The sequence below is a fragment of the Anomalospiza imberbis genome, chromosome 7, assembly GCF_031753505.1.
Source record: "Anomalospiza imberbis isolate Cuckoo-Finch-1a 21T00152 chromosome 7, ASM3175350v1, whole genome shotgun sequence".
Lineage (NCBI taxonomy): Eukaryota > Metazoa > Chordata > Aves > Passeriformes > Viduidae > Anomalospiza > Anomalospiza imberbis.
In genome coordinates this window covers 9,856,657-9,872,966 of record NC_089687.1, presented here as the reverse complement: position 1 = coordinate 9,872,966, position 16,310 = coordinate 9,856,657, and the positions used below count along the sequence as shown (strand labels likewise).

Here is a 16,310-nt window from a genome sequence, read left to right as displayed (position 1 = left end):
GGTCTTTTAAATGTAGCAAAATTAAAATAAATTTCTATTTGTGGCAATGCAAGACAAAGTCCCTGAAACCAGATGACCAAGTTTGAGTTGCCTGTGCTTCCATCATGGACATTTTTTTCCTGCTCCATGCATTTAAACAGCAAGTGTGGCACAACATCTGCTTTGCAGAACTCTTTGGTTTGGGTTTTAACTTCAGCTCTCATTGCTGAGATTGAGACAGGCATATTGCCTGCCAGTGGCTTTCACCTTCTAGGGAAATGCAGTAATTGCAAATGTGGATGGCGGTTCCCCTTTCCAAAGCCTTTCTTCCTGCTATGATTTGCCATTTGATTGCTGCGTTTTTTGGTACAACAGGAAGTCATGTTCATGGCATACCCTGCGCATGAGAAAGCGGGCGGAAAAGGAGAGCAGTGGCAAAAATGAAGCCAATGGGCCACGTAAATCCAAGGATATTCTGGGGAACAAAGTCTCTGTTAAAGTGAGTAAGGCCATCTGAAAGCTCTCTGTGCTGCTCTCCTGCTTCCCATCCTTTCCACCCCCTGTAGCATCCTCTCCTGAGAGAGGGAGGGGGTGGCAATTTTGAGTTTGGGTTTTGGTTTTTTTGTTGTTTTCTTTTGGTTTTTTCTTCAACTTTGGTTATCTTTTTTTTTTTTTGGTCCTTTTTTGTAGTATCCATTTTAGCAGGATTTTTGCATGCAAGACAAAATGCAGTCTTTGTTTTTTGTTTTCTTTTTCCTGGCATCCCACATGCAAGTAAGTAATCAATCCTCATTAAGAAACCCAACTATATACATGGTTAAATAACTTAAAATTGGGACACTAGAGATTTACTGACCTCTGATCTAGCCTGGTCTGCAGGTTCATCAGAGCAGCTGCAGCAGTGAGAAAGCCACTGGTGAACCTAGTGGCCTTGCTGATGAGTTTTCTTTAGGTCGATATTTCATCAGATGTTGAGATAAGGGGTTCCCAGCGTGGGGATTCTTAAGGTTTTTGGTCTAGGGAGATGGTCTCAATGACCTTTTTCTTTCCATGTTATCAGACAGGGCAGAGGTGCTGACTCTGTCTTGCCAGGAGAAGGTCTCGTGTGTGTGTGTGTGTGTCTGTGTGTTTGTGTGTCTGCGTCTCTCTCTCTTTCTCTGAGATCTCCCAGTATGGAAAAGTTTGAGAGCTGTGGGGTTAAGCTCCATCTTCTGCTCTGGGTGCCTGACTACTGTGCTCCAACTCAGAGGATCCACCCCTATAAACCGACCATGAGGCCTGCTCAGGACTAATCTGGGGCTTTCCCTCCCAACAGAGGCAAGCAGACACTTGTGATTTTGACACAACCAAAGCCCAGCCTTGATTCAGGAAAGCACTTGAGCATGTCCTTTGGACCCACCCCTCTCCAGGAGAGTCCATGATGAAGTGTTTTCCTTTGCAGAGGCTTTCTGTCTTACAAGCCTGGTGCAATAGCCCTGGCATGTGCAAAGGGAGGAACCCTGACACTGCATCCCGGGCGCCCTCGCACCCTCCGGATGAGGAAGGACTGGGTCCGAGGGAAGCGGCTGCTCCAGCATGGTGGCACAGTTCTTCCTCCTCTTGCTTCCTCCTTGTTTTCACTACCTGAATGAATTGCAGAATCACTGCTGCTTCTCTGGCAAAAGCATGTCTTTGCCTTTGCTTCCTCTGTTTTGTTGTCAGTTTGTTTTTTGTTTGTGTTTTAGGAGCATTTTCCCTACCGTTACTCATTTCCGTGCTGCTCACAACTGTGCTGCTCTGCCCTGACTAACCAATCTCTTTTCTAATCTCTTGTTCTCTTTCTTCCTCTTCATGCTGCCAAACAAGGAGACAAACAGCTCAGAGGAATCAGAGTGTGATGACCTTGACCCCAATACTAGTATGGAGGTAGAGACAATCATCCTTGTGATTATTTTTTCCCAAAAACATGTGTCAGTTTTGAAATGCCTTTGCTGCAAGGGGAGTTGGTGGGTCTGTATTGCTCACAGACGTGTGTGCCAATTTAGTGTGAGTCACAAAAAGTGTCAGTTCTGGTTTTGCCAAGCCTTGAACTGGAGTTTGGCCTTCTTTTGTAGTGGGAGCAGTGGAGGGAGCTCAGAAACAAGCTCCTACTGAGCTGGAGGCTCACGTCGCCACCCTCCGTCTCTGCTTCCCACCTGAGACCTCATTCCAACAATAATGCAAGTGTGTCAGCTGCTGATAAATGTAGCATCTTTCTATATTATAAACACCCTTTGCCCTGGCAATACACACTTGAGCTGCCAGCCAAATATTGTTGTACCACAGACAGCACTTTGTCTAGAAAACCAGAAAAGACAACATTTCCCTTTTCTCTCAGCAGAGTGGGAATTGCATTTCTGTCAAGGTACTGAAGGAGAATGGTAAAACCAGTTGTGTGAATGTACTTGTATCTCAGGGAAGGCTGATGCAGATCGGTGGACCCAAATTATGCTACATTATGCCACTGTTTTTCCTTTGTGAAACCACCAGTTCTAGTGCAGTGCCTTGTTGAGAGAGCCTAGAGAGCTTAAAATCATGAAGAGCTATGTGTCTGATTCTCCTCTATTAAGATCTAGCAGAATCCTTGGGGTTTTTCCTCCTGTTTATAGTGACCACACAAAGCATTTCTATACATTTTTCCAAGGCTGAAAGAAGTTCCTGCTGAAACAGGCAAGGACATGGTTCAGAGAGATGGTGATTTTGTGGTCATGACAGGACAGGTCACTGGAGAACAGAGGTATCTGTGTCCTAGCAGATCTCCTGGATGCTGTCAGCCAGGCTGCACTATAAACATCCTGCAAAAGAAAGCTGATCTTCCTCCTGAAGGGAAGATAAAAAGAGGGGGAAGTGTATTGAGGTGCACCACCTAGGCAGTTAACCTGAAAGCTCACTTTTATTTTAATTGTGTTGGGATGTGTACAAAAGGAAAGCTTTTGACCCAGCTGACATCCTGGAGATTGAATGGTCCTCACCTCTAAAGCTGCATTACTCTCAGGAGTGTGTTTACATTTTCAAAGATTGTTTTGCCAGTCACAGGTAATATCTGGAAGTGTATGTATTTGTTATAAGGCAGTGCCCATTATTACACATAAGTCTGTGTAATTTTCCTACATCGAAAATTGTCCTGTGGAGCGACAGGTGGCTGAGACAAGGGTGATTGTGCAGAGCTGGGTGAAAACTCTTCTTTTGCAGAGGATTTCTGTGTTTTGACTTTGTTCAACAGGAAGACAACAAGATGGTTTATAATTTCCAGTGGGAGGTATCTGAATCCTTGCCTCGTCAGCATTTCTGGTCTTTCTGATGGCTTGAGTTGGGTTTTTACCATGGTACAGTCTACTGTTCTGAAGTTCAGGAGAAAAAAAGCCTTTCTGTTTAAACCAGAAGACACCAATGTGAAGTCTCAGCTATGGTATCAGTCTGCTATTGGGGGAGTAACTGTGTGCCTTCTGTGTGACTATTTACACTCAGAAAGCCCCGTCCTGCATCTCCCAAGTCACTTACTGGAGGTGACAGTGCCACTGCACTGCAGTCCCCAGAAACCACAGTATTCCTCATGGCTTGGAAAGCTCAAGTTTACTTCTGGCAACATTCTCTGTGGCCGAGCAAATATTTAAAACAGCAGAGGAAGAGAAAATAAGAGAACAATTGTAGGGGTGACTTACTAAGGTCACACTGCCCTGCAAGGAGCAGCACAGCCCTTGCTTTGTGCTGGTTTTAGTACATCTGCAGCCAGGATTGAGTGTGGTTATCTTGTTGGTCTGGCTAAGAAATACTGTGGGGAAGGTATTGCTGATAGCCAGTGTAAACTAAATAAAGTCATCTGGAGGGAGCAGAGCACGGGCAGGCTCATAAAATGCTGGTGAAGCCCTGGAAGAGGCCATGGGGAAGTCTGGTCTGTAAAGCTCTGAGGTATTCACCTACTGGAAGCCACGACTGCTCTCCCTTTCCCTTCATTATGAGTGTTTTGATTCTCCTTTCCAAACAGAAATGGGCTATATTACAGCCTGGGAGGCCAAAGTCTTCTCTAATTAAGTCAGAGGCAAAACAAGCTAATTCCAACACCAGAGCCTGATTCAGGGCTTCATTGATCTTCTAGGCCTCATGTGCTGAGCTTAGATAACTTAAACAGATGTGCTACCCCTCTAGCCCAAGCTGTGTGTGCAGTGAACATCTGCATCTCACCTGGTTTTGCTTTCCCTGCTTTGTGTGGAATGTCCACTGATGAGTTTCCAGGGCAGCTGGAGATGTGACAGCCCAAGAAGAGGGAACACCTTGTCCTCACACGCAGCCAGGCTCATGAAGGGTTTTATAGATGCTGGGAGTGGTGACTGAAGAGTTGTGTCCCAGCCAGCAACACTCAGAGGTGCTTTTCCTGTGTCACTAAGGTGGAGTCATCACTACAGGCAGGTAATAACAGGGCCAGTCACCTGGCTTCTCATACAGCACTGTCACCCCTGACATCCCTCTTCTTCCCATTGTGCACGAGAACATGCACCCAGTGCTAGAACAGAGAAAGCAGTCTCTAAATGCAAAGCAGACATGTTAATTACCTGGAAATGTGGGTGCAATTTATCTCCCCTCTACCTCCTGCACAAGAAGTCAGTAAGCTGGTCATAGTACCCATGAAGTCCAACAGGTACTGTGGCCTTTCAGATCTGGCTTTGTTTGCTGTTTATGAAATACTACAGTGGATTCCATTCAGTAGATCCCAGTTTTCTGGAAGCACTTTGCCTGTGTCTCAAGGGAGCACAAAGACAGAAAAAAATGTGGAAAAATATATTGTGAGAACAGGAAATAAATTCTGGGTGACTGTTTAAAAGAGCTAAAATTCCACTACTTGTTTTTTGTTCACACAGGCCTTGGAGAATTTCCTCTATATTGTAGCTTTGACTAGAAATAGCATCTCTTGGTGACTGTTTTTTTCCCTCTTTGTTTATTAATATGTAATGAAAGTGCATAAAGATGGAAATGAAGTTTGATTTTTTTCCTCTGGTTTTCTGTTTTGTGCTGTAGTTTCATAAAACAGAAGGCACAAACTCGCCCATTAAGTATGTGAGAGTAGGAGCAGGTACTTAAGGGCCACGTGAGTGACAGGAGTAACCTGCACTTTAGGATGATCAGAGACTCTCTTTCCACATGTCTGTAGTTAACTGCACAGGGACAGGCAGCTCCACTTCTGGGAAGATGTATGCCCTTGTGAATCAGTATCCACACCCAAGTCTGGGGTCCTGGACAATGACACAACTAATTGTCCTACAATTCTGTGTTGTAACATCTCATGGGGTTGCAGTATTGCTGAGGGGGTCACAAGGCAGCTGAGCATGATGCCATCAGGATACCTCTCTCATCTTAGGGAATGTTCTTCCAGCAGTCAGAAGATCTGACTGAGCTAAACCTCACTAAATCCAGCAGCAGCTCCTCCCAGCTTTGGGGCAGACCTCAGGTGCAGGGTTCTGACATGGCTCCAGACATGTTGCACAGCTCCAGCTGCAGTGTTACAAGTGCTGTTGGTGACGCACGTCTGTCGCTGAGCTTCTGGTGTCTGTTCCAGTGTCTCTGCTGTGCAAAGCAGAGATGAAGCCCAGGCCAAGTCACTGGAAGTGCCATCATTAGATTAGTGAGCTGAGCAGTTGCCAAGGTACGTACGTTGGGCTTCCTAATCTCTTTTTTTTCAGTTGTGACATTTTAGCATGTCAAGAACTACTCAGAGACACTTAGACCAAGATAAGCACTAGGAAACATGCACTGTGGAAGAAATATTGTGTTAGCACCCCCACAGTCCATGTGATTGAATAAGTAATGTTTTGGTGGATACAGCACTGGTTCCAGGTCACCACTCAGCTCAGGCCAGGAATTCCCAAGTGCTTTATGCCCTCATCCCCTGGCTGAGGTTGTCCACCTCCAGAGTAGATCTAACACTCTCTTGGCAAAATCTTCTTACAATAGTGTAAGAAAGCTTTTCCTGGCCTTGTTACCACAGTGTGAATGAGTACAATCCTGGGAATTTCCCTGGGTCTCCCTGGAGTAGCCTCCATGGGCAACACCGCTGTCCTGCTGCCCTGAGTGGCCAGGGGTTGCTGAGACAGACCAGAAATGTGGCTCATCAGGTGTGACATAGCCTGAGCCAGCAGCACAGGCTAATGGGGGATTAGCTTTTGGAAAAGTAAGAAGTTACCTACTTCATCTGCAGGAAGGTGTAGGGTGCTACAACACAGTACCAGGGACATCCCATGGAAGTCACCAGCCATTAGGGCCAGGCAGCAAGAACATGAGGCAAGAGGGCTTCTGCTCTGCACAGACGCAGTACAGCATCCCTTGTGCCTTCCCCATTAGTCCCACAGGCAGCTGAGCCCATCCACGCAGGTGCCAGAAGGCATCCCCCATCCCTGACAAAAGGCTGACGTCGTGGGATGCTTCATTAGATGCCATTTTAAATTTTCCCTTTGGTAGCCACTATCCATCTGTGATGGAATCCTTAACTGCTCATTTTATCAAGAAATTTCCCTAGTTAATTTGTTTCTTTTTTGGTGGAGGGAAGGCTGGTGGCACTGTGAGCCTGTCATCCTGAAGGTCTCAAAGTAAAGTTGACCTAGCTGGAAATGGGGGGTAGATATTTTTCTAAAATTAGAATTTATCTAGTTTCTCTCTAATTAATTTCATTTTTTTCAGAGAATTGTAAGTTTTGGTCATGAGAGAGGTAGCAAGGAATATGCTGCTGACTCTGCTACCAGTATGAGCAAATGTGTCAGTATTGTATTTTAACTCAGTGACCAAGAGGTGCTGTGAAATTGTTTACAAAATGCTCAGATGCTTGTCTTGGAGTAAACATGCCATCTGCTGTTTAGGTGAAGCACCAACCTTGTACAGTTATAGTCTGCTTGGTTTGCAGACTATTCTTATGCGTTGGGGAAAAAGTAATATTCTCACTCCTGGTTTTGATATGTTCCCTTAAAATGGGATTGAAACATGGTACTGGAAAAATCTGGGCATCTGCTGGGCCCTTCTGTGCACTGGTGTGTGTGGGCTGAGTGTAATCCCTCCAAGGAAGTGGGGTAGGCATGGCAAGGACCCCCCTGCACTGGAGAAACAAACCCTGGTCAAGGTGAGAACCTTCTCAGGCAGCCGAGCTGTGTTTGCAGAGCGTTTTTGGACTGGTCACTGGCGTGGCAGGATGGCTTCTCCCTCCCCACCAGATAAAGCATGTGTGCACAAGTGAAAGATAAGATTATGCTAAGAATTAGGGCAGTTAGAGTCACTTTGCAAATGAGCTTTGCAGCTACTGATGCAGATGCCTTTCTATCTTTATAAGATCAGCTTAACGAACCAGGAAAAATACTGCAAAATACTGAATTTCTGGAGAGGCACCCATGTTACTTTTCCAAAGCTTGACTGTTAAATTACACTTAATTGACCTAGATGTAAGTCACTTTGATCCCTGCAGGTCCCCAAAGGCATTCAGGTATATGCCTTGTGTGCCTTTCTTGGTCTGAGCCCTGAAACAGCGCAGGCTGGAAGAGGGAGAAGCAAGATCTATTTCTGGCTTTTTATTGAATAGCCCTGACCTGTCCTCCCATTCCTTTATTTCATCCCCCTCCCTCCAGCTGCCTGGCTTTGCCTGGTCAGTGTTAGACCCCACATTACTTGAGCAGAGGCCATTTCATGTTCTGCCTTTTGTTACTTTGTGTAGGATTTCCATTTTCAGCTGTCACCGTATGAGAAACAAATTCTCCTGGCCACAGAGGGGAGAAATTCTAACCTGCTCTAGGCCATGCAACAGGTATTTTATCCAATTTTTTTAAAAATCTACTTCATCTCAATTAAAAGTATGTTTCCAGGAAAAAGAGCCCATCTGTGTTTCTTACATGCAGTGCAAACTGAGTTTGATCCCTTTAGGGCTAGTGTTTGCATGGTGTGGACTGGCACTGAAGATGGAGTGAGGCGTTCTTGTGTTGGGTGCTTCCATCCCCATGAGTTTGTCCTCTCACAGCCAGACTGGCAGCCACACTGTTGCAGGAGGTTTGTGCTGGGATTTCTTCAGGTTTCCCTGGTCAGCGTGAGACCCTGGGCCACCTTCCCCTGCTCATGGCCACTGTGGCCACAGGTGCTCAGCTGAGGGTTGGGCTGTGAGATCCTCATTCAAACTGCTGCAGAGTGAGTGGGCAAGTGTATCCATGAGGGGATCCAGCCCTGGATGGCTGGAGGCCGTGTGGAGAAGCAGTACATGAGCTCCCATCCTCTGAGGGCAGTGAGGATACACTCTGGAGCTCCCGTTCTCCACTCCCGGGGATTACAAACCAGTTTGGCAAAAGAAGAAATTGTCTCCAAAGGTCTTGCACCTAATCTAGAAGGACTCTATGGAGGTTGCCATCTCCTGCCATCCAGCCGCAGTCCAGGAACCTGGCCAGCCTGCAGGGAGAGGCAGCAGAACCCCAGGGCCTGGGAGCAGATGTTTGAACCACTGAGCCGGCCCCTGGATGCAGATCTGGCTGTGAAACTTTGCTTTCCCATTTCTGCCCTTCTCACCCCATCATTTGATGCTCTCCTTCAAAGCAGAAGAAATCCCATTCCCTAATAAGGTGCTGTATTAAATCACCTAAATGTTCTCAGGCAGACAGACTTTTATTTTTGACAAAGCTTACAGCAGACTAAAGCTGTGCTTTGTCTGTGGGGGTGTTCTTAGATACCATTTGATTAATTAACAGATGAAGTTTTGGGAAAGAAAATGTAAATTTTGCCCACAGACTCTTCCAATAGTATGTTGCAGAGATAATTTTCTTTCTGCTATTCCCATAGTGAGGCAATGAAAAAAAAATGGTAAGGCAATTATTATAAATTATTGTACCTTGAAAGTCACTAGAAATGTAAAATTATTTATTTATAAGGATATCTATTACATTCATCTTTGTAGTTGCATCTTCTAATGAATCCTTTAGAGTAATAAAATTAATATAAAGTGTTAACTAGTGTTTCTTTCTCCTGATCTCTAATCCTACAGGGATGGAGATCAATGAATAATAAGGGAATTTAGTGCATGCTGCAGGGAAGGAAGGGGAGAGCTTTGGAGAATGGATATTTCAGTTAAGCCAAACACCACAAAAATGAAGATGTATGTGCAAATGAGCCAATGCCCGGGGTTACTCAGCTGAAAAGTAGATGGTGTCTCTGAGTGAAAGTGGCAAGCAATGGTTATCCACAAAACAGCTTTTTCTTCCTTTGCTGTGTGGTGTGAGAGATACAACTTAATCACAAAGATCCATCTCTCTTTTTTTCACACGCACAGATAGGACAGAGGATGTTTTCCACCCAGTACTCCATTGTGCCACAATTCCTTCCTGTCTGCAGGGTCCAGGGGGCTGTGTGTGAGTCCTGGAGCTGCTCCCCAAACCCCTGGGCTGACAGGTCCATGTGCTGGTGGCACTGCCCAGCTGCCCCCTTCAGAGGGACTTTGTGCTTTCCATGTTATGCCTGGTTCCTCTGGGCTTTGTGGTGGTGGTAGGGGAAAACAGATCCTGAGGTCTCAGTGCTGGTACCAGAGCTTTGCCTGGGGCTGCAAAGAAATGCTGTGAAACCAAAATGAACCTGAATGTGCCCAAATGCCTCCTTGAGTTGCACCCTGAGCCATCGACCTTGGAAAACTATATATAAAGCCAAAATGTAAATAGAAATTTTGAAGATGTATCTACTCTATTTTGAAGGGTTATTGCTTCGGTTTTGTGGCCTGGTTTCTGAGCCTCTGCAAAAACCTCCTATCAGCTTTGGTAAACCATGAATTAGGTCACTGCCTCATTGACATCTTCCAAAATAGCTCTGAAATAAATAGCAACAGAAATATTTAAGGCGAGATAAACCACATTGGTGTTTATGGTTGAACATGAAATGGCTTGAACATTAAATTATTAGACTGAATTTGAATAACAAGGCCTTATGAGATTATTAAAACAGTTAATGAGGTTAAAACCTCTATACTATTGTTCACCACAATGTAGTTAGGATCAATTCTGTAAGAACTCAGTGGCATTGTCTTGTTTCTTTTTCCACCCTTGCTTCCAGAGCTACATTGGCACATAGAGACCACAGAGTAACAGTAGCTTTTCAAGTCTTTGCTAACTTGGTCAATTAACTAGTTAGATAAAATAACTCCTAGTTATCCATACCTAGTTTCAAGCTGGAAAGTTTCCAGCAGTCCAATTAAATGAGTGAATTTTCACTCATGTTAATAGACCAAGAATTGTTGCAGGACTGATCCTTAACAGTGGGCAAAAGGAAGTATTTATGGTCTAGTGCTTTACCTTTTTTTCTCCTGAAGCTGAGCACAAGTTAAAAGACATTTCCTCAGACCTGGTTAGTGGCCAGGGTGTTGGTGACATGCCCCAGGTGTGTGGTGACTGCAGGTGCTGTGTGACACAGGTCTGGAGCCAGGCACACGGGGTGCACAAACACCTCTGGGAAGAGTTAATGGCTTCATCATTATCACATAGACAAAGAGGAAGCATGTCCACACTCCTCAGCCTTGGTGCAGTGCCTGTTACCTTTGATGCTTTTTCAGGGTTCAAGAAGCCATAGCTTTCATTTACTTTCCCATGTGTGTTATCACTAGAGCTGGCTGTACCTGCTGGTTGTTAGAAGGTGCTTGTTATCACTGCAGCACTTCTGCAGTTCTGGTCAGAGTCACCGTGGTACCTTGTGAAAACAGATGCCTCTTTGTCACTGTCTAGGAAATAAATGCTTGTATCTCTTTGTATTTTTCAGATAATCAACCCCAATTTCATCCAAGAAGGTGAGTTAAGGACAGCTGTGCTGCAGTTGGGATTTACTCTGGTGCCACAGCATGCTCTGCACCTAGCAGCATTTGCAGCAAAGGCAGCTCCCTGCTGCTCAGTCCCCAGGCAAAGCAGGCTTCCTGCTGGCTGCTGGGCTCAGACAGCCTGGGGCCACAGGCCAGGCTGAACCCCCCAAACCTGCCCTCTCAAAATCTCATCCACCTGCCAGAGCACAGGGCTGGGGGATGAACGCTCCCCTCTACCTCCTTCTCTGAGCTGTAGACAGCTGGCTTTTACTGGAGGGCAGTTTCAATGACATAATCCCAGGACTCCCAGCTGTTTGGGACCCAGATCCCATAGTTCATCCTATAACGTATTCTCTAGCCTTGTATGACTCTAGACATCCTCACCTGAAGATTTAAAGAGGTGTTTTGTGTGTGTGTCCCCATGGTTATTTTTCACAGTGGCTCCAGAGTTTCTTGTGCCATTAGTGGACATCACCTGCCTGCTTGGGGACACAGTGATGCTGCAGTGCAAAGTCTGTGGGCGACCCAAACCAACTATAACCTGGAAAGGACCAGACCAAAACATCCTTGACAACGACAACAGCACGGCCACTTACACAGTGTCATCCTGGTAAGGTCCTGCCTGTGGATTCCCAACATCCTGATGGTTGTGGTACCCTCAAATGTGGCACCAGCCTGGCTACAAGACTCATTAGGATGCAGTTAATTAAGTGTGGCATGGCATGTCAGCACATCAGTGAGGCAAACATTGGCTGGAAAGGCTCAGACTTTAGGGCAGGGGCAGCTGTATTTGTTTCCCAAGCTGATGTAGGGTATATCCACAAAGTGCTGCTGGCAGATGTGGGCTTGCTCCCGTTGACTTCCTGAGCCAGCTGCAAGCCAGAAGCCAGAATGTTTACAACATTTTAATTTGGCTAGTATTGCCTCTGCTGGGGCTTCTCTGCTTGAGTTTGATGCCTTGACTCCTTTGGGAGTCAAGCAGAGCAAGCCCTCACCAGCTTGCAATACCCCTATCACTGGGTGTTTTCTCATCTTACTGGCAGTGGTGGGGTTGCAGTTTTCCTGAGCCTTTCCTCAGCTGTTCCTAAAGAAGCCCAGATGTGCTCTGGGAAGACTACATCTGGCTGTGCTTGGACAGAAAGATGCTTGTCATAATGTTCCCGGCTTGGCTAGCAGAGAGGAAAACTATCTTTACAACAAGCACTGGGAAGATTCAGAAAGATCTGGAGTTGAATTCAGGTCAGGTAACAGCCTGCTTCTGGATGCTCATCTGCAGCTTATATAAGAAATTTGGGCCAAACTGCAGTGGAAATCTCCAGGAGGCAATCTTTCATTTGAACTTTTCAGCACTTCTGGCTCAGGCTGAAATGAATCCAGGGAGTACAAAGTCACTGAAAGTGAAAAAAGAACAGTAAGAAAGAAAGGATTTTACATGTTTAATAAAAAAACCCTTACATCTGATCAAGAGCTTCCTTCAGAGACCATTGGCTTGTGCAGCTGCCCCAGGGCATCCAAAATTGTCTTTAGCTATTGCTCAGTAGATCTTCTAGTGCCTTATCTTCAGCCTCTTTCTGGGCTTAGGATGGGGGGATATTTCCATACAGGGTTCTGCTTTTCATCACAGTCCTCTTCCTGTTGGCTCCCTCTGCACTATCAGCACTTGTATTGTCTTGTTACCCAAATAATCTTTCCAGTGAAGACACTGCCTGCCAAGCAGAGGCCCAGCGGATCAGTGGCTCTTACAAATCTTCCTGGCACGAGTGTGCGGATTTCAGGGAGAGGGGATATTTCTGTCCTGTTTTAAACCAGCACAGTCAGACCAGCAAAAGCTGCAGAGTCCAGACAGTTATCCCAGCAACCGTGTCCTTCTGCAGTACCCAATAGATTAAGCATTCAAGAACTAGCCTAGTTTTGCCATCAAGGGAACTTATTGTTGCCTCTAAGCTGGGTGTCCAGTACAGCTAAAACAGTTACACAAGCAAAATCCTTTCATTCAGGCCAGCTCCCTCAAAATGCATATTGGAGACTGAAGTGTGCAAACAGCAGTGACTATGAACAGACCTGCTATAAATTCATGAGACTGCACAGAGCTGTTTATTTTCTCAGATGGGCCCAAAGACTGAGTGTGTCTCACAAACTCAGTGCTGTGCTCTTTATCCCTGGCTGCTATGAGATGTCCAGCCTTCCAAATGGGGCCCTGGCAGCAGCATAAGATCAATGGCACATGCTCCAGGGGTCTGAAACTCCCTGGAAATGTCACCCTGTGCTGTGTGACTGCTTCCTGCATCCACGGGAAACCCAGTTTGTCTGGTGTGTGTTGGACTTCACTGCAGAGGCACAGCAGCTTACCATCTCCCATGACAGAAAAGATCTTCATGGGTAAATCTTTCCAGATATAACAAGTCTAAGCATCCAGCTCTGGACAGGCACAGGCAATGTTTAACTCCTTGACTGCTTGCTGCTTGAGTGGTCCTTCACATCTCTTCCTAGACCACAATAGAAATGAGGATTTGCCTGGCAAGGCAATTTTGACCAACAGTTTGCTCAAAGGTTTCATTAACAGCCAAACCCTGACATATGAAGGCATTATACTTGGGCATCAAATTATTGGAGGGATGTTCCTTCAAATGAGTTAACAGGTGTGTGCACGTCTGTTTGCAATGAGGCAGGACAAGAACTATATAAAAACCATTAGCAAGTGAGGCAGTGTTTTATAACTTAGGCTTCCTGCATCCACAGTGACTCAGGAGAGCTCACCTTAAAGATCTGCAACCTGATGCCTCAGGACAGCGGCATCTACACCTGTGTGGCAACCAATGAACACGGAACCGCATCAACCTCTGCAACTGTCAAAGTCCAAGGTAGCACATCTATCTTTAACACACAGGATTTTTCCTCTGTGTGGTCCCTTGGGGGCTGGGAGCACACAGGAACAGCCCGTGCAGAGGCAGCCAGATGTGGAGCTGTGCCAAATGAATTGAGATGTTTAAAGCCATACAACCATTCCTCAGCCACAACTCCCACTGATGGCTGAAGGCTTTGATACTCCCTGTGCTTGATTAAGTCATCTGACCATAAACCTCACATTTGGGAAATCAAAATGTACTGGCACAGGTTCAGCTCCTGCATCCTGCTCCTTGTGCTTCTTCCCAGGAGCTCAGTAAGGTCAGCTAGGGGAAGCTCAGCTCCCTCAGGCAGCCAAGTCCCTGGGGCAATGATGCCCCAGCTGACTGCAGGAAGCTCTGGGCTTCAGAATCTCCCTGGAGCAGGAGGAACTGGGATCCAGACACTGATGTTCTGCCTCCCCTTTTCTTTCGGGGACAAAGGAGGTGAGAGTAAGATTTAGCCTGGGTGAAACTGTTCTTCAGGGATTCAACTTGGTGACGTCTCCAAGCCTGAATTCTCAGCACTGTAATTAGTGACCCATCTAATTGGAATGAATATGAAATAATGAGCTGAAGCTCATTGCCTCCAGCTCTGAGAAGGGATCTGTTAGCACTAGAGATGAGGTGCTGTGTTGAAGGGGATGGTCCAGAGATGAATATCTAACTGGAGAGTTACAGATGCAGCAATGTCACAAGCATTTAAAAGTTGGTTTATTTGGTCTCACAAAACACTCTAGAGATCCAATTTCCTCAATTTATCCAAGCAAGTCAGTGGCTGCACTAACTACTCCTGTGCTGAAGGGAGCCCTAAGCAAAGGACAGAAGGATTACTGGTCATTTGTCAATCTGCTCCCAAGCACATAAAGCACCCTAGACACAGAAGAATTCTGAATGCCTTGCTTGTGTCACTTTTGGGCATTCGATGGTAGCTGCCTTAGTTAAGCCCCTTTACAAGATGCAGCTGTCCTGTAGTGACCTGGTGTACCTGATACACCTGATCTTCGGAATAAAGCACTAGCACTTACTGGTGTGATGCTGGATTTGGTATTGTTTCCTCTTCCCAAGGTGTGCCAGCTGCCCCAAACCGCCCCATTGCTCAGGAGAGAAGCTGCACCTCTGTGATCCTGCGCTGGCTACCCCCAACCAGTACAGGCAATTGCACCATTTCAGGCTACACTGTGGAGTACAGAGAAGAAGGTAAGTGGTGTGAGCTGTGCCTGCTGGCTGTGAGAGTGAGAACAAGGAGAGTTTCCTTTATGACACAACAGGTCCCAAAAGCATTCATGTCACTGCTGGCGTGCCACTAATTGTAGCTTACAGATCTCAAAGTCTAAGGCACAAAGAAGCCCTTCTATCATCCAGTCCAGCCTCTCATATATTACAGACCTTTCTGTTTCCTCTGGTCACTTATGACAAGTAAAGTGTGCTTGCTAAGCCAAAACATATCCCTCACTAACATAATCGTTTTGTCATTTGCATTTTACTACCATCCTTTCTGGTGGGTGCTTCCCAGAAGTGCAAAACCAAATTAGCCTCATTATTTTTTTGATCTGGATAAAGTTGCAGATCCCTGCATACTTTTCAAGCTCAGCTCTGAAATCCATTTTTTCTTAAATCCAGCCATCCATTTCCCCTGAAGAATTAGCTAGATATTAAATGCACTGTTTTCCCAATATTCACAGGCATGTGCTCTTGAAAAGGGCATTTGAAATTATTCACATCCCTTTTTGCATTCTTCCTGCAAAGGTGTGAGGGTCCCTGGGCAGTAAACCTTGCCTTAGGTATATGGCCTCTGTTTTTTCCCCCTTCATCTTTCAAAAAATCCTACCCCATTTTAGTAAGTGTGCCAACCTAATCACTCCATCACATTAATGCCTTCTCCTATATATTCTCAGGAGATGCTGGAGTCTGGGAGATGCTCAGAATATTTTATCTTGACCCTCACTGTACCATCAGTGATTGGCATTTTTGTTAAAGAATAAAAGTTCCTTTATTAAGAACAACCACCAAAATAAACATAAAAAAAAACCCAGCAGTGTTTTCAGTATTTCTCCCACTTCAAAGGTAAAACTGACTCCTGTAAAACCAGCCATGACCTTATGAAACCTGGAAATCAGACACACAAAATAATTGGGTCATGTTAAATAATGTAGGGGTAAAATGCCCTGAACTTACTAAAATAAGATAAAATTTTATGTATTCTTGAAGAAATCTCCATGTGTGGCAGGGCTCTGTGTTCCAGGGGTTCTTTTCTGTTGTCTGATCCTATACAGATGAGTAAGTATTGGTCCTTTGGTTGCCACAGGTTAGGCAGTGGCTGGGTTTGCTAGAAACAGTCACACATTTCTTTGCTGCAATTTTGCTCACCTGCAAGCTTCCTGTGTTAAGTGGCAGAAAGCTGATTCTCCTCCTACAGCTGCAGCTTTCACTGCAGCCACTACATCTCCATCTGCAGAAGCATTTGGATTGCACTGATGCCCTGTCTCAGTTTTATCTCCCTTGCCTATGGTTTTGGGGTTTTTTGCAGTATTTCTGCTACTGTTTTTTTCATAACAGAGCTGTCATCAAACCAGCCCTCCCCTTCTGTTTTATCACACTGCCCTGAGACATCACTTGTAGTGCACAGCCACAGCTACAGTGCA

General features: G+C 45.6%; 1 protein-coding gene and 1 long non-coding RNA gene across 16 annotated transcripts in view; one reads left to right on the top strand and one right to left on the bottom strand.

Moving 5' to 3' along the window:
* Positions 1–16,310, top strand: part of KALRN (kalirin RhoGEF kinase) — a 475,447-nt gene that overhangs the window by 447,640 nt on the left and 11,497 nt on the right. For 10 of the 15 annotated variants that reach the window (XM_068195349.1, XM_068195340.1, XM_068195344.1 and 7 more), the window contains 6 exons: positions 355–478; positions 1,825–1,884; positions 10,747–10,774; positions 11,222–11,393; positions 13,523–13,644; positions 14,734–14,865. In XM_068195349.1, the coding sequence (XP_068051450.1) occupies positions 355–478; positions 1,825–1,884; positions 10,747–10,774; positions 11,222–11,393; positions 13,523–13,644; positions 14,734–14,865 (638 nt within the window). Of the gene's footprint in view, positions 1–354; positions 479–1,039; positions 1,073–1,824; positions 1,885–2,606; positions 2,863–10,746; positions 10,775–11,221; positions 11,394–13,522; positions 13,645–14,733; positions 14,866–16,310 lie in introns of those variants that run through there. The other 5 variants (XM_068195345.1, XM_068195350.1, XM_068195351.1 and 2 more) reach the window with 5 other exon arrangements.
* LOC137476912 (uncharacterized) lies at positions 2,588–3,764 on the bottom strand. The gene is made up of 2 exons (XR_011000687.1): positions 3,499–3,764; positions 2,588–2,817 (listed from the first exon to the last, which is right to left on the bottom strand). It is a non-coding gene; the product is annotated as an uncharacterized lncRNA (long non-coding RNA).